This window comes from Neovison vison, chromosome 12 (genome assembly GCF_020171115.1).
Source record: "Neovison vison isolate M4711 chromosome 12, ASM_NN_V1, whole genome shotgun sequence".
Classification (NCBI taxonomy): Eukaryota; Metazoa; Chordata; class Mammalia; order Carnivora; family Mustelidae; genus Neogale; species Neogale vison.
Genome location: NC_058102.1, coordinates 10,372,984 through 10,390,349, shown reverse-complemented (window position 1 = coordinate 10,390,349; position 17,366 = coordinate 10,372,984). Strand labels below are relative to the sequence as shown.

At 54.6% G+C, this 17,366-nt stretch overlaps 1 protein-coding gene across 3 annotated transcripts in view; it reads left to right on the top strand.

The window, feature by feature from the left end:
- Positions 1-4,878: 4,878 nt before the first annotated feature.
- Positions 4,879-17,366, top strand: part of LOC122892450 (TRIO and F-actin binding protein) — a 53,193-nt gene continuing 40,705 nt past the window's right edge. Inside the window, exons 1-6 of one of the 3 annotated variants that reach the window (XM_044228972.1) lie at positions 4,879-4,944; positions 5,439-5,568; positions 6,647-6,807; positions 11,724-11,863; positions 13,186-13,381; positions 14,366-14,534. In XM_044228972.1, coding sequence (XP_044084907.1) covers positions 6,694-6,807; positions 11,724-11,863; positions 13,186-13,381; positions 14,366-14,534 — 619 coding nt within the window. In that variant the 5' untranslated portion in view covers positions 4,879-4,944; positions 5,439-5,568; positions 6,647-6,693. The remainder of the gene's footprint in view (positions 4,945-5,438; positions 5,569-6,646; positions 6,808-11,723; positions 11,864-13,185; positions 13,382-14,365; positions 14,535-17,366) is intronic. The other 2 variants (XM_044228970.1, XM_044228971.1) reach the window with 2 other exon arrangements.

Below are 17,366 nucleotides of genomic sequence, written 5' to 3'. Positions count from 1 at the left end.
ATCTGAGCTGAAGGCAGAGGCTTAACCCACTGAGCCACCCAGGCGCCCCCAGACCATGGGCCTTCTGAGTGAGAAGTTGGGTGTCTCTGAAGTTGCTGTGTCTGCTCCTGGCACAGGGCCCATCTCCCCATAGGTCCTGAGCCAGTCCTGGCTGAGTGACATGGGACCCAATCCCCCACCCCACAGGTGCTCCCAATAACCCTTGGAATAATCTGTTCTAGAATTTTCTTGGCTGCACTGCCATGTTTGCCTGTCTGCAAGCTTCTGAATCTGTTGTTTCTTTTTGTTTTTCCCCTTCCCTTCACCACATCCATCTCTCCTGGGTGAACTTTGCCCTCTCCCTTGCACCCTAGTTAGCACGATTGCCAAATAACAACCAAGAGAAAGCAGATGGGAAAGTAATTTATCAAGCACTTCTCCTGTGCCGGTCACATTATTAACTCAGAAGCATTGCAAAGTGGAAATTACCTCCATTTGACAGGTGAGAAAACTGAGTCTCCACTTACATAACGTCAGAAGTTATCTGTCACAGCTAATAAGACATGGTCCTTGCATCCCACGGAGGGACAGACACATGGACGTCCCTCTGGAGGTCAGGGGTTCAACAAAGTGTCAGAGAGCAGGCATCCTTACAGCCCAGAGGCAGAGAGGAAGGCATCCAGGAAGGCTTCTGAGAGGAGGTGATCCTTGATCTGAATCTTGAAAGATGATCTGGGTTGGCCAGGCAGCTGAGGGAGGGGATGGGCAGGTAGAAGGCCCTGGTGAGCAAAGGTGGGGAGCAGCCAAAGGTGGGGAAGCCAAAGATGGGGAACCAGCTGCAGAGGCCCATGGGCCCCAGACCCTGAAAGGCCTCAGACTTGAGCTGAGGACCTAGACCCTTATCCTGTGGGCAGTGGGAGCCCCTGAGGTGGGGCTGGGGAGTCACCAGGGGCAAGTCAGGGTCAGTGATTGATTTAGAGAGATCTCCCTGGTGGCAGTGTGGAGGCTCCAAGACACTGTTGTAGTTATTCCAGGAGAGGCTGGGAGGCCCTCCTTTCACGCAGGCAGCCATTCACTCTCTTGCCGAGTATTTATTGAGCACCTCTGAAGTCCCGGTCACTGGGGTACACTGATGAGCAAGAAGGGGTGGTCCCTGCCCTCCAGCCACTTATATTTCATGAGCTGTAGCTGTAGGGACTCAGTGGAGGAGAGAGGATAATGGTAGCATTTATTGAGCACTTACTGTATACCAGCCACTCTTTTTTTTTTTTTTTTAAAGACTTTATTTATTTGTTGCGGGGGCGCGGGGAGAGAGAGAGAGAGAGAAAGTGCACACAACCAAGCAGAGTGGCAGGCAGAGGCAGAGAAAGAAGCAGGCTCCCCGCTGAACAAGGAGCCCAATGCAGGACTCAATCCCAGGACCCTGGGATCATGATCTGAGCTGAAGGCAGCAGCTTAACCGACTGAGCCACCCAAGCATCCCAGTATACCAGTCACTCTTTACAGGGTTTAACTCTGAATTCTCACAGTAACCCCACAGGCTACGCAACTCCATTGAGCCCATTTTGCAGTTGAGGTACATGAAGGTGGCCCCCTCAGGAAGCAGGTCACTCCCTAGATACAGACATTAATACTTTCTGGCGAACAAGCTGAGTTTTACCTTTGAGGGGGCGCCCTCACAAGGTCCAGAATGGGAAATACACCCCAGGAGCCATGTGGGTCCTGCACAGGATCTCTGCTCAGTGCAGTGAGACCTTACTTAAGGCTGGGGAAACCAGGGAGGGCTTCCTGGAGGGGGTGGCATTTAAGTTATCATTAAGGGAATGAAAAATCTGTGATTTACCATTTCAGAAACACTGCATAGGATAAAAGGCCTGAACATTAGTTTGGTTTGACTCACAGAGTATTTAAAAACAGCTTGACAAGAGGCACCTGGGTGGCTCAGTCCATCGAGCATCTGCCTTTGGCTCAGGTCATGATCTCGGGGTCCTGGGATCGAGCCCCACGTCGGGCTGTCTGCTCAGTGGAGAATCTGCTTCTCCCTTTCCCTCTGCCCCTTCCCCTACTCATGTTCTCTCTCTCTCTATTTCTCCTCAAATACATAAATAAAATCTAAAAAGAAGAAGAAGAATAATTCTGTGAAAGGGAACGATTCTGAATGTTTACCCAAGTTTTCGAGGCGAAAACCAAAACTAAAATAGGTTGACTTCGCCATATTTTCAGATGTTGCGATTTCATGCAGAAGTTCGGGTTTCTGGCTTCTTTAGTAAAAGCAGGCCTGGCTGCACCCGATCACCACTTCCCAGTGTCGCCGTGCACCGGAGTCAGCCCTGGTGACCCTGTGAGACACTCGGGCCTTCCTGCTTCTGCTCCTTGAGGCCACCGCCCCCCCCGGCATGTCTACCTGGCCCGCACACAGCGTGGGATCCTCCGACAGGCCTGTGGACATGGTGGGCTGGGAGGAAACTGAGGTCAGAGGGGTGGAGTGGGGCTAGAAGTGTTCGTGATGGTTCAGCCACCACCATCCCACCTGCGAATCCTGGCCCCAGGGAAGAGCATGAGAAAAGGTGGAGGTGAGCAGGCGCAGACCCTGCAGGGAGCAGAAGGGGGGTGGCGTCACCAGAATAAATGGTGACAAGGGTGACGCGCTGCCCTGGCTGCCTTGCATCCTTAACCCTGAGTCATCTGAGCCACCCCACAGGACTCCGGGAGTGTGTTTTTTAAACCAGGCTCTGTCAACAAGTAACTGAGCAGCTTCGGGCAACTTGCTTCGGCCGTGAGTTTCACTGTTGCATGATGCGGATGGTGACAGCTGTCCTTCTCTTTGCAAGGAGGTGTTGGGAGAAACCCAACTGTGTACGCAGAGAGGCCGGCTTTGCCCCGTCGGGGGGAAAAGGAGGGACTGTTATCCTCAACCACTCTTAGAGCCACTGTTCCCCCACCCCCAAGAGGGCGACCTCTTCCAATAGTCCCCGGAGCTCCCTGGCCCCCTCCTCCTGCCTCCTTCCAGTCATCTCTCCTCCAGTCTGCTGGCTACTGCCCACCTACCTGCTGTCCCCTTCTGCCGTCAGGGCCCAGCCAGGCGGCTCCAGAGCTAGGGGCAGCCCTCGGGACAACCCCTGGCTTGCCCCTTGGCTTTTCCCTTCCCCTCTCCCCCTCCCCAGCCTCACCACTTGGTCCCCCTCCACCAGATTGTTTATCCCCTGGGGCCGGCAGCCTCACTCCCTCTCCCCCAGGGCTTTGCTCGGATGTCACCATCTCAGCGAGGCCTTCCCTGCCCCCCTTATTTCAAGTGTAATACCCTCCCCACACCAGCCACTTCCACCCCCCTTCCTGGCTTCGTGGTTCTCCTTAGCACCTCTCACCAGCCTTCATACTCCATATCTTGCTTATTTATCTTGTTTGGCATCGGGGCGCCTGGGCGGCTCAGTGGGTTGAGTTCCTGACTCTTGATCTCGGCTTGGGCCCTGATCTCAGGGTTGTGGGATGGAGCCCCGAGAAGAGCCCTACATTGTACTGGGCTCCCTGCTGAGCGAGGAGTCTTAGGATTCTTTCTCTCCCTCAGCCCCTCCTCCCCCCCTCTCTCTCTAATAAATAAATAAATCTTTATCTTTTTTGGGGTCTGTTTGTCTCCGCTAGAATGTAAGCACCAAGGAATCACGAGATTCAATCTTTGGTTCACTAAGTATCCTCAGTACACAGCTAAGTAGGAGCTCCGTAAGTATTTAATGAATTGAAACGTCAAGAGGGCCACCCTGGGTTAGCTCCAGGTTTTACTGATTGGTGGGGGCAAGAGGGTGGGGGGATGTGGCTAAAGTGCCCCAGCCGTGTCCTGACCCTCAAACTCAAACCAAATGTCTAACTCACACCAGGCTCAGAGAGGTCAAGTAACTTTCTCAAGATCACACAGCCAAGAAGTGCTAGATCCAGATGCCAAATCTCGGTCTCACAACTTCCTGTTTTGCTCACGGTAACTGGGATCAAGCTAAAAGCTCATTATCCTTGCTACTAAACTTGCTACTAAACCCATTCCATCCTGGGCCAGGATGACCTGTTCAGGGGCTATCTCTTCCACTGGTCAGTGGGGTTCTCATCTCAGGAGGCACATTTTATCCATGTTGCCATCTCCCCAATGCCCAGCAGATATACGTGTGAAAGTTTGAGTGAATTAGTGAATGAAGATGTTCTGTGGGGCTAGTGGAGTCAGACACACCAGGGTTTTAGTCTTGGCTCTGTCTCGTACTAGCTGTGTGACCCTGGCAAGTTAATTGTCCTTAGTTGTAGTGAAATGAAGATCTTGGTACTTAACTCTTTGGGTTACTGTATCCCAATGAATGTGAAGACTTTGGAACAGGGGCCAGTACATAGTACAGAATAAATGTTATCTTAAAAAGGGGACAGATTAAAAAAAAAAAAAAAAAGGAGAGTTGCGCATTTTGTGAGTGGGTTCTGCATCAGTGGAAGCGAGCGAATGGAGGCTGAAAACCCCTGGGCTTTTCGTTTCATCCCGGCAGGTACTACTACTCTTCCCATTTTATAGATAGGAAAACTGAGGCACAGAGAATTTAATCTCTAGCCCAACATCTGGAATAAGTCTAGTGCAGGGAACTGTATCGAGAATGCACCGGCGGGAAAGAGATCAGAGGGAGCCAGACCCATCACTGCCAGCCCTCTAAAGAGTCCCTTGGGAGCCCTGACCCAGCAGTGGCTCAGGCTAGACGTGCGGTCGGTCCCGCGCTCAGAGGCATCTGGACGCCGCCCGCCTCCGCCCCGCCCCTTGCCCTCGGGTTGTCCAATCCGGCAGCCTTTATGTAAATGAGGCTCCTAGATCGAACCTATGCAAGAGCGGCAGGGGCGTGGTCTTCGTCCACCTCCCGGGCGACGTTCTGATTCATTGTTAAAATAGAAGCTGTGACCCCCAGCACCCCACCCCGGTACCCCCTGTGCGTGGAAACCGGAGCCGAGGTCAGTAGTACTGCGCGGCGGAAAGGAGGGACAGGGGCGGGGAGAAGACGCTACTGGGGTAAGGTAGAGGGGCGAGGCATACGGAGAGGGACTGGGTGACCCGCTGGAGAGGTCCAGGAGTCCATTCTCCGGGTGGGGCATGAGTGTTCGCCGAAGGTTTTTCATTGTTACAGCCACACCTAATGTGCATTTTAGAGGATTCTGCCAATTGGTTGGGGAAAAGGAGGAGGAGGAAGCGGGAGCAGTGAGGGGCACGTGAAATAGAGCCCCCAACAGCCCCCAGGGAAATGAGCCGCCCTCTCTGTCTCAGGCGATGGTCCTTTATGTGGTCAGAGCAGGAAAGAACCGCCCAAGCTGGGCGGGACCGGTGAGCGCCCCGTTCCACCGATGGGGCAGGGTCCTTGCGGGGAGATGATGGCCCAGGGAGGATTAAGGGGCCAGTGGGTACCCCTCTCTCTCTCACACACACACACTGGCTCCTGCCACCTCCCCAGGTCTGATGGTGGAGAAGCCGGGAACCTTCGCCCTGGCTGTCCCAGGGGAGGATGTGAAATTCCGCAGGTCTCAGCTGAGATTGGCCACCAAGGCCTTATGTCCTGGTATGCTTTGGAGGAAACTCACCAGGTGAGGACCGGTGTGTGGGCAGATGACCTGGGGGCACGGCAGGGTGCTTGGGGTTTGGGAATATGGGTTCGTCTTCTGCGCTACTTGCCTCCTGGGGCTCTCTGTGAGCAAGGAAGGCATCTTCAAGTCACTCTTTTATTGGGGTCTACCTCTTCTCCCCCATCCCAGAGCCCTCAGTGGCCTCACCCAGATGGGAGGGCCCCGTGCTCAAGTCAGAGCACCAGGGCTTCTTTTTGGCTAAACCAGGCTGCCTCCTTGCTGTGTGACCTGAGGTGGTTCGCTTTGGGCCATGACTTTGTCCTCAACTCTGAAAATACCTGCTGGCCTTTTGCTTCACTCCCAGCGTTGCCCAAGGAACTTGTGTGAACTGGCGGTGTGATCCAGTGCCCCTCATTTCCACCTCCGAGAGGGTGGGGAGGGACACAGACCTGGGCTGGAATCCAGATCAGCCCCTGGGACCTAGAGCAAGGTGTGGACTCTCGGTGAGCCTTAGTTGCTTCGTCTGAAATTGGCATTGAATTCATCTACAATGTGGTAACTTTGAGGCCAGGGTCCTCAAACTTTGGGGTGCATTACATCGCCTGGGAAACTTGTAAATGCACAACTGCAGACCTCCTTCAAGAGATTCTCACTGAGTGGCTCTGGGGAGGGAATTGGGAATATGTTTTTATTTTTATTTTTATTTTTTTAAGTAATCTCTTTGCCCAACTTGGGGCTCAAACTTACAACCCCCAGATCAAGAGTCGCATGCTCCACTGACTGAGCCTGCCAGGAGCTCTAGGAATGAGCATTTTATGAGCAGCTCAGCTGAGTCTAATGCAGTGTCCTTGGAACACACTCTGAATAGCACTGCAGTGATGACTAGAAATCTCGGGACAAGTGCTTGGCAGAGTGCCTGGTGCATAGTAGGTGCTTAATGAGTGTTTACCAAGTGAATGAATGAACAGCTACATGAATGGATGGATAACCTTATTTCCTTAGTCCTTATCTGTCTGGGGGCAGCTGAGGCTGGGTTCTGGGGGACGCTGCCAGCCAGTTACCTGGGCCTTGCCCTCTCCCCCCGCCCCATTCTTCGTAGGTCCCCCCATAGGATCGCAGGAGCTACTTAAGCCTGACTTAACCAATATGCAGGAAGACACTGGGAATGCCCCGTGTGAACACTCTGAGGTCAACGTGCTTGCCCAGAGCTGCTGTCAAAACTGCTTCCACCCCGAGGAGGCCCACAGACCAAGGCAGGAGGTAGGCCAGCTTTCCTGAGAGGTTGTGGTGGTCTGGGATGGGGGTGTCCGTGACAGGCTGCGCCTTGTGGGCCACTAACTTGTCGCCGAACACAGACACCAAACCAAGAGGTTCTGCCCTCGTACAATGAGCTGGTGAGACCACGTTGTGTTTCCCAAGTGCAAGTCATTCTCCTTCTGCTTTTGCGATTTTTTTGCCATGGCCTCATGTAATCTAGTACTTGTCTTATTATTCTTTTTTTTTTTTTTTTTAGATTTTATTTTTATTTATTTATTTGAGAGAGAGAGAAAGAGAGCATGAGAGGGGAAATGTCAGCGGGAGAAGCAGACTCATTGCTGAGCAGGGAGCCTGATGTGGGACTTGATCTCAGGACTCCAGGATCATGACCTGAGCTGAATGAAGGCCATCGTTTAACCAGCTGAGTCACCCAGGCGCCCCTTATTTCATTATTCTTAAAATAAACACCACTCCTTTTTTTTTTTTTTTAATTTTATCTATTTATTTGACAGAGACCACAAGTAGGCAGAGAGGCAGGCAGAGAGAGAGGGAGGGAAGCAGGCTCCCCATTGAGCAGGGAGCCCGATGCTGGGCTCGATCCCAGGACCCTGGGATCATGACCTGAGCTGAAGGCAGAGGCTTTAACCCACTGAGCCACCCAGGCGCCTCAATAAACACCCTTTAAAAAAATTTATACTAAAATAAAACTTATTACCATAAATAGGAGACTAGAAGTATATCCTTTATATAGAAGGTGAAAAGGGAAGAAAGAAAAGGAAGAAAATCAGAAAGGTCATTAAATTCTAACTAGAGAGTATTGTCAGCTGAAGGCTTTAAGCCTGAGTCTTGCTGTCTGTCTTTATTTTTTTTTGAGATTTTACTTATTTATTTGGCAGACAGAGATCACAAGTAGGCAAAGAGGCAGGCAGAGAGAGAGAGAGAGGAGGAAGCAGGTTCCTGCTAAGCAGAGAGCCCGATGTGGGGCTCGATCCCAGGACCCTGGGATCATGACCTGAGCCAAAGGCAGAAGCTTTAACCCACTGAGCCACCCAGGCACCCCACTGTCTCTCTTTAAAAAGAGAGACTGGGGGCACCTGGGTGGCTCAGTTGGTTAAGCAACTGCCTTCAGCTCTGGTCATGGTCCCGGAGTCCTGGGATCGAATCCCTCATCAGGCTCGTGTTTCCACGGGGAGTCTGCTTCTCCCTCTGACCTTCTCCTCTCTCATGCTCTCTCTCATTGTCTCTCTCTCAAATAAATAAATAAAATCTTAAAAAAAATAAAAAGAGAGATTGGTAGGTGTTAGGGAGGCATTAAAGGTACCCCAGCATCTACGGGAGACTTGTCCCTAGAGGTACTGAAAGAGTGAAAGGGGAGGGGTTTTCTCACTTTGCCATTCTCGTGGTCTTATGCCAAGCCCCGCTGTGTGTAAACCCAGAACTCCTGGTACAGAAGCTACAAGAAGCATGGGAGTGTGAGTCTCCATGGACCCCTTCAGGCTTGAAACCCCCCCCCACCCATGGCTCCCTCATTCCCAGCGGGTCCCAAGGCTCCTCCTGAGCCTGGCAGGCAGCTCCACGCAGGATGTTAGGCTCCACGAAGTGGCCTTTGTAAGGAAGTTCCTGCTAGCTTCAGAGCCAGGCAAGCCAGAGTCCCAGTCCTAGGTTTGCCATTTACCAGCCGTGTGACCTGGTTCTTACTGTCTCTGGCTTCCCTCTCCTAACAGGGGAAGTAGGGCAACAGAGCCTTCTCACTGTGGCACCGTTTAGTCCAAGGACATGTGGCTAATTCAATACACGTTAGTTTCCTCTCTTCCTCCTTCCCGACCCAAAAAATAAACCTGGGAGAGAATTTTCTACACGTCCTGATCCCTCCAAGAATAGCTCTCTCCCCTTAGTGCCAAGTTCAGAGAAACATGCCCCGCCAGTCCGTCTCTGACGCCTGTGCCCTTCTGCAGCGGGTGGGGAGACGCCAAGTGTGGAACTGGAAGAAACTTGGATTCAGACAGGTCTGAGTTCTAGTGTCAGTCCGGGCTGAGACTTTAGGCCAGCTCGTGTGTTCGCACATTAAGGACCAGGTGCCTAAAATGTGCTACCCAGGAATGTGCAGACCCCAGGGCAGCCCTCTCCCTGAGGCTTTCTCTAGCTCCTCTAGGAGTCTAGGGGCTGGATGCCTCCCTTCTCTGCTCTCAGCAGAGCCTCCCCCAGGCCAGGGTGGTGAGTGGTTATCCCTGGAAATCAGGAAGCCTGGACCAGACCACAGACAGGATCTGCAGAGGGAGGATGGGCTGGGGGGGAGGGTCCTGCTCTCTGCCAGGCACCACACATCCCTTTTCAATGGATTTATTCTTTTTTTTTTTTTTTTAAGATTTATTTATTAATTTGGGAGAGAGAGAGAGAGAGAGAGAGAGAGAGCATGAGCTGGGGGAGGGGGAGAGAGAGAATCCCAAGCAGACTCCCCACTGAGCTGGTAGCCCGACAAGGGGCTTGTCATGGGGTTCTTCCAGGGGTTCGATCCAGGACCCTGAGATCATGACCTGAGCCCAAACCAAGACGTGGATATGCTCAACGGATCGAACCACCCAGGAGCTCTTTCAATGTATTTATTCTTTTTTTTTTTTAAAGATTTTTTAATTTATGTATTTGACAGAGATTACAAGTAGGCAGAGAGGCAGGTAGAGAGAGAGGGGGAAAGCAGGCTCCCCGCCGAGCAGAGAGCCCGATGCGGAGCTCGATCCCAGGACCCCGGGGTCATGACCTGAGCCGAAGGCAGAGGCTTTAACCCACTGAGTCACCCAGGCACCCCTCAATGTATTTATTCTTAAACGTAGTTAACATTCTATTGATTCAACACTAATAAAATTCTATTTATTTATTTATTTATTTATTATTATTTTTTAAAATATTTTATTTATTTATTTGACAGAGAGAAATCACAAGTAGTAGGAGAGGCAGGCAGAGAGAGAGAGGGAAGCAGGCTCCCTGCCGAGCAGAGAGCCCGATGCGGGGCTCGATCCCAGGACCCTGAGATCATGACCTGAGCCGAAGGCAGCGGCTTAACCCACTGAGCCACCCAGGCGCCCCAATAAAATTCTATTTAATGTCTTCACATTATTTATTATATTGGAGATGTGCAGACCAGGCACTGTTCTCTGTCCTTCACAAATACTGACCTATTTAATCCTCCTGACATCCCTAGGAGGGATCTTATCATTCCAGTTTTGGAAATGAGAAAACCAGGCTCAGAGAGGGAAACCACAAGGCTGAGGCCACCCAGCTGGGAAGTGGAGGCGCCAGGATCGGGCCCGATGTCTGTCTGAGGCCAGAGCCCGTGCTGACCCGCCAGATGGGAAATCAGAGCCAGGGACTGGCCATGGGGCCCGCTCAGGCGGGCAATAGGCAGCGATGGGGGCTGCGGGTGGAAGTAGGGAGGAGGTGCCGAGACAGGCTGGGGGTCCTGCTTGGGCCCAGCTGGGCCGGACCCCTTGGTGGTACCCAACCAGCTGCTTCCTCGCTCATGTGGCAAGGTCCCCAGGGCGGCCAAGGCGCCAGGCTGGGCTGTGGATCTGACACCTCCCGCTGTCGAGTTGTGATCAGAATCTGGCTCCAGGGCAGGGGGCGAAACTGAACCCGCACGGGCCTCCTCTGGCTTGCATGGCCCTGCAGACACCCTGGGCCCACTCCTTGGCACCGTCCAGGGGTCCGCTCATAGGGTCTTTCTCGGAACTCGGGGCGCTGGTGCCCACCCTGCCCTGTGGCCGGGCTGTGGCCTCAGCCCTGAGCGCTGAGCTCCGGGGTCCCTGGGGAGCCCGCGCCCAGTCTCCCCCCGCACCCCACGCCGGGCTCTCAGGTGAGCGGCAGGGATCATGTTCCTGCGGTTTCATGTCCCGCATTGTTCTTGGCTGGGCCCCGGCTTATGAAAGAGTAATGAGGGGCCCCTGCTCGCAGCCGGCCCCCTCTAAGGTTTCCGCTGCCTCGGCTGCCGCCGCCACGGCCCAGAGTCGGGGCCTGGGAGGGCGGCAGTGTGGGGGCCTGAGCCGGAGCCCCCCGGGGACTAGGGTGCTGACAGCCGCCAGCCGCCACCGCCAGAGCCCGCCGCCCAGGTAACCTGAGAGGAGGCGGGGTGCAGGGTGCCTCGGCCACCGGCTCCCACCACCAGGGAGGGCCCGCCACCCCGGCGATGTGGGGAGGAATGGGGGGGCCCTCCCGCAGGTGAGCTGCTGCCGTTCCCCCCGGGTGAGCCCAGCAGGTGCCTCTGCAGGTGTGGCCTGGCCGAGGGCCGGAAGGGGAGAGAAGGGCCACCGACTCAGGGCCCCACCTCCACCCCCAGGTCCTGGACCCTCCTGCGCTGAGCCCCCTGTGTCCCCCGCATCCCCTGGAGCAAGGCCAACCTCCCCTTCTGAGGTCTTACTTTCCCGTCCCCTCAGACTTCCTCTTTCTCCCTCAGACCCTTTGCTGAGCTCTCCAGGTGGGCTTCGCCCCTCCTCCTCATGCTCTGCCCTTGACCTTGTCTTCCAGATGCAGAAGACCCGTTTGGGCCCCTTTGTTTCCTTCACACCCTCTGGCACACACGCACATGCACCGACACACATGTAGAAATAAGCTCACGTGCATTAATGTGCTCCCCCACCGCCTTGCAGACACATGCACGTGCGCACGTTTGCACACCCACAGGTCTTTCTACGCACACCTACCTGTACACACACGTGTGCTTGCACACACTCTGTGCCTCTGCTAGCCCCCGGCTTGGGTCCCCAGAGGCACTGCCGGCCTGACAGACAGCTCTCCTTCAGAAGCCTGAGATCCCAGGAGGAGATGCCCGGACACTCTTCTCCGTGGCCTGCTGGGGGGAGGGGCTGCGCAGGGGGAGGGGAACCCCCACGTGGGCCAGGAGCTGCCTCCTCTCTCCAACTCTGCCCCAGGAGCCAGGGAACCCTCCCAGTGCTGAGCCGCCTTACTGTGACTTGCCTCGCCGCCCACCTGCCTCTGAGGACCCTCCCCGTTCCTCAGCCTCCGGCTGCCCGTCGGTGGTGGGCCCGGGCCTTGGGCCAGGGCTGCAGAGGTAGGTAGAGCCGCAGGGCTTGGGGAGGGGCTCCCTAGAGGAGGATGCCTTCACCCACGCCACCTTTCACCCTTTCTTGATGGTGACGGCCGCGGGCATGGGTCACATGGGTGGGTTACGCAGCCTGGGCATGGGCCAGCAGTGGGCATGGTCCTCAGGCCCTAGCTGAGTCTGCCCTGGGGAATGGAGCAGCCCAGCACCCACCCTTCAGGGGGCAAGGCCCCCAGCCCGCTCACGTTTCCTGGTTCCTTTGGTCCAGCTTTAAAAGATCAAACAGGTGGGTGCCTGACCTCGAGGTGCTCTGGACTCTGGGATTCCCTCCACTCCAGGCCTGAGCTGAGCTGAAGTCACGGTGCCTTGGGAGGGCATAGCCGAGGGCCCAAACACCTGGGTTCCAGCCTCAGCTCCATTCCTGATGGCCTACGGGAATAAATCATTCCCTCCTTGATGCCTCAGTTTCCCTGTTTATCAAATAAGAGGAATTGAATCAAATCAGCTTTGCTTTGGGAACATGTATGCCTCACGGACAAGTATTACTTAAAAAAAAAACGAAACCAGCTCTGCTATTGAGTTTGTTTCAGAAAGTCCAGGATAAACTAATTTGAATATCTTTCTTGCAAGACTTGTCGGAACCTTTAGTTCGCTAGCAGGCCTTGTGCTTTTGCGTAGGGAGGTAGAAGTGTGCCGCACGTCGCAAACTCATCTGACCACAGACCTCTTTTTGGGGCCGTCATCCCTTTCCATCTTGTAGGTTGACCTGTGGGTCACTCTTTGGGGACACTGCCATCTGCCTACCTGGGCCTGTGGCCATCCTGACTGCCTTCTCTAAAGCCCTTCTCTAAAGGGCTTTCTCTTGCCACTCCCTCCCTTGGCATCCAGACTAGTGACCCTGTCATTACCCCCGGAGCTCTGCTACCTCCTGAAGCCCCACTTTAGCCTAGTACACTTGTCATCTCATTTTTACTGAGCTGGGGGTGGAGGGTCCCACTCCTGCTCCAGTGACAGAGGATTAGCTCTGGGATCACAGGTATGGTTCACCATGTAGCTCTCCCCCTTCCTAGCTCTGTGACTTTGGCCAGTCCCTTGAGCTCTCTGAGCCTCAGTGTCTTCATCTGTAAAATGGGCGCCATGACACGTATTTCAAAGGGACACTGTTACAACTGAATGAGGCTGTCCGTATGAAGTGCCCAGCACAGCGAGGCCTGAGTGTTTGCTCCCTTCTTTGGTCTAGTGTGAGGTGTGTGTGTACCTGGCTGGGGGTATTGGTCCCTAATTCCCCTGACTTTTTGGGGAACAAGTCATAGGTCTGTTTCTTCTCCCAGGGGTCCGTCAGCAGGGTCCTCAGCAGAGGTCCCCACCGCTGCCTCCTGGAGCCAGAGCCAGGAATTGGAGGCAGGACCCTCTCTGGAGGGTCTGGCCTCCTGCCTGGGTGGCAGCTTTGACGAAGGCCTTGACTCTGGCACCAGCTCCAGCCCTGACCACGACACCCCTGATGATACCAGCGACTCGTCCTCCGTGGTGAGCTGGGGAGGGCAAGATCGCCCCTCCGTGTCAGCCCTGGGGTCCCACCCAGACCTCCAGACAATCCTCTTACACCAGGGAACTGGGCCACGGCCCTTGGAGACTTAGCTGTCTCCTCGGGCCGCCTGGACCAACCGCCTGGGAGGGGCAGGGGTCTCGTCCATGAAAAGACTGAAGGAGTTTCAATGGGCAGGGAGATCCGCTTCAATCACCAATGGGGTCAGGCTGCCAAATACAGCGGGCCGGGATGTTGGGCGTGCCATCCAGAGCGAGGATGAGACTGGTTCTGGGCTTTGTTCTGGCCACACACCTCTGAGCTCCATAATCTGCCCTGGCATAGATCTCTGGGAGACAGAGGAGAGGGAGCAGGCTGGGGAGCCTAGGCTGGGGGCCATTTGGCTGGGAGAAGAGAAGACTCGGGATCTTCCTGGGGTATTCGCCCCCTCAAAGGGCTGTCGCAGGGTAGGAGAGGCAGGTGATCTGTGAGACCTCCGAGGGAAAGTGATGGGACGGCAGGCGTGGGCTCGAGAAGGCTCACCACCCACTCAGAGGTAGAGACTTTCATGGCCCCATTCCAGGGCAAGAAGACTGAGGCTCAGAGAAGGGAAGCAGCTTACCCGAGGCCATGTGTCTGGGAAGCAGAGAAGCAAGGCTTTGAACCCACTTCTGTGTGCATCCTGGGGATGTCTCTGGGGACGCCTTTCTATGGCAGGGAGTCCAAATGCCCTGGGTTCAAGTCCCCTCCCGCCTAAACTGTTTCCCAGCTGCATGACTTTGGGCAAGTTCTTAGCTCTGACGTACATGCCTGCCTCAAGGGTTGATGGAACATTAGCTAAGTTCAGCAAAGGGCCCCTCGGGGTCCTGAGTATGCAGCAGGTGCTCCTCAATGTCAAGCCTTCCCCCTTATCTACCTATCTCCTGCTGGGAGTGCAGATCCTAGGGGCTCCAAACACGCTTTCTCCTCCCTTCCCCCTCCCGCAGGACTGGAACACTGTTGGAAGGCAGGAGGAGGCCCCCAGCTGGGACGAGCTCACCGTGATGATCCCGAGGAAGCCCCAGGAAGGGCCAAGAGCTGACCGTGCCCGAAAGGCTCCATCTCTCCTCACCTGGTCTCCCGTGGGAGGGGATGCTGCAGGCCAGAAAAAGGAAGGTGAGTCCTGGCTAGGCCAGCTTGGTCACTGTGACCACAGGTGTGGTGATGGCCTGGGGCCTGGCCAGATCTCCCTGGCCATCTGGGTCCTCCGGCACTTCTTACTTTGGTGACCTGAGTAACAACAGTACAGTCCCCATGTAATTATGGAGCAGCCACAGTGTGCCATGTGACCTGCTTTAAATACATCATCTCACAACTGGTTGGTTAGGATCAGGTTGCAACTGACAGAAACCAACTGAAGATAAATGAAATGACTCACAGAAGTAAAAAAATTAGGCAGCTGTGACTTCAGGTATGGCTGGATCCAGGTGTTCAAATTGTATGAGAAATCGGGTCTCTGCTGTGTTTTCTTCTGCTTTGGCTTCATTCTCAGCCAGACCTTACTCTTGGTCTTGGCATGATGAGCCCCAGCAGGACCAGGCCATATCATACCTACAGATCAGCTCCCAGGAAAGAGGGTACAGTCTTCCCAGTAGGGTTTTCCCTGGGACCCAGTGTGGGTCCTATGCCCAACCTGGTAATCAGGGATGGGGTCGGTCCCCAGCGCACACCTCATGGCCTGAGAGTGGGGGAGGAGATTGCCTACAGGAAATCAGGGGGAATGTTTGCAGAGAAAAGGAAAAGGCCACTGGGCAGGCCAAGCCCCTAGATGCCCTTGACCCATAATGTGAGCCTGGTACGGGTGAGGGGAGCACATGGAACATGGGAGTCCGGGGGGAGAGAGAAGGCTAATGTGGGGGGGCACCCAAACTCTGGTTTGGGGGGCATCCAAACCTGTTTTCCTGCTGTTCCATGTCACCACCATTCTGATGACTTAGGCCCCAAGTCTTGTGTTCTCCCGATTTCTCTATTTCTTCACCTTTGCATTCAACCCGCAGTTCTGGTTAGCTTCACCTGCAGAGCACACCTCAAATCTGTCCCCTTTTTGCCATCTGTACAAGTACTCCCTGGCCAAGCCACCAGTGCCCCTGCTGGGATTGTCACCAGAGTCTCCTCCAAGCCTCCGGGTTCTGCCCGGCCTTCTGGGTCCATTCCCCACAGCAGTTGGAGCCACCTTTAAAAAAGCGAGGGGCACCTGGGGGGCTCAATTGGTTATGCATCTGAGTTTTGATTTTGGCTCAGGTCATGTTCTCAGGGTCACGAGATCGAGCCCTGCATTGGGCTCCGTGCTGAGTATGGAGCCTGCCTGAGATTCTCTCTCTCCCTCTGCGCCTTCCCCGCTCACATGCGTGTGTGCTCCCTCTCTCTCTATCTCTAAAAAAAAAAAAAAACAACAAAAGCATGAATCAGATCTTATCACTGCCCCACCCGCACTGCCTGGCCCTCTCAGGCCCTGGGGAGAGGGTGCGTGGGAAGAAGTAAGATCACAGAGGAAAGAGGGAGCCAAATGTCTCCCTGGAGTGAGAGTGGCTAATAGGCAGTCGGGATTTTGTATGACATATCTGCTTTCTTGCTTCTCATGCAGGGCAGTGGGGGGGAGGGGACCCGTCACTCTGAACCCTGCTTGATCAAAGGTAGCCTCGGAGGGACAGGCTACACCGAGCCCCAGCACATCTGTAGAGCCTACCCTGTGTGCACATAAGGGCGCTGCGGGACAGAAGTCAGATCCTGGGGGTGGCGCTGGGCCGAAAGGGATGCTCGAGATGGGCAGGCAAGGAAGAGGGGTGGCAGGGATGGTGACCCAGCGGTGAGCCCTGGGAGTTGTGGGAGCCCTGCTCGGCCAGCCCTGCCTCAAAGGGCGAGGCAGATGCTACAGGAGAATGGAGCCTTTCCAACGTGCTCAGCACTTCCCTCAGCCTAGGAGACGCCGTGGAAAACGAGAAGGCGGGGCCCCTCCCCGGATGGAGCAGGGATGCCCGTAGGGGTGGCCAGAGCCTCACCAGCCATGGGAAATCCCTGGATTTTCTTTGAAATGCCTCTGGGAGACCCTGATGCTTTTGCCATCTTTGATTTAGAGATAATTTTGGATTTATAGCGGAGTGGCAAAGAGTCGAGAGAGTTTCCATGATACCCGTTGCCCGGTTCGCCTAATGTTGACATCTTACAAAAGCAAAGTCCGACTGCCAAAATTAAGAAATGAACATCGATAGAGCACCGCTGTCTAAACTATAGACTTTATGTGGGTTCGCCCGTCTTTCCCACTAATGCCCCTCTGTGGTCCTGAGCACCCATCCAGGACCCCCACTGCGTGGCTCCCAGTCTCCTCCAGTCTGATAGCTTTCTTGTCCTTCCTTGTAAGCAGGGGCGATCTAGCTGGGTTTGCTTTTGGAAAGGATCTCCCTAAATGGGACGGTGATCCAGGGCCCCCAGAGCAACCATCTAGGCAAGGGATGCAGGTGGTTGATGGGGTTGGGGAGGCTAGGAGAACAGGATTTGGAACAACATGGGGCGTCAGTTCATCAGACAACAACGAAAACCTGAAGTGCTACTCTGTGCTTGGTTCTGGTTCCTTGCTAGGTGCTGGAAATTCAGACTTCGGGGACAGCAGCTCAGAAAGTCGAAAGGAAGCAGAACTTTCCAAGCAGGAGGGAGGCCATCTTAAGCATGGCCTTTATTTTATTTTAGTAAGATTTTATTTATTTATCCAAGGAAGAGAGAATGTGTGAGAGAGCTAGCCCAAGCTGAGGGGGTGGGGGGAGGGGTAGAGGGAAGGGGAGAGGCAAACTCCGCACTAAGCAGGGCGCCCAACACGCGGCTTGATCCCAAGACCCCAAGATCACGATCTGAGCCGAAGGCAGACGCTTAATCCACTGAGCCCCACGGGCGCCCCTTAAGCAAGACCTTTAATGAAAGCAGTTCGTGGCTCCTTCTGGAGGAGACCACTGTACT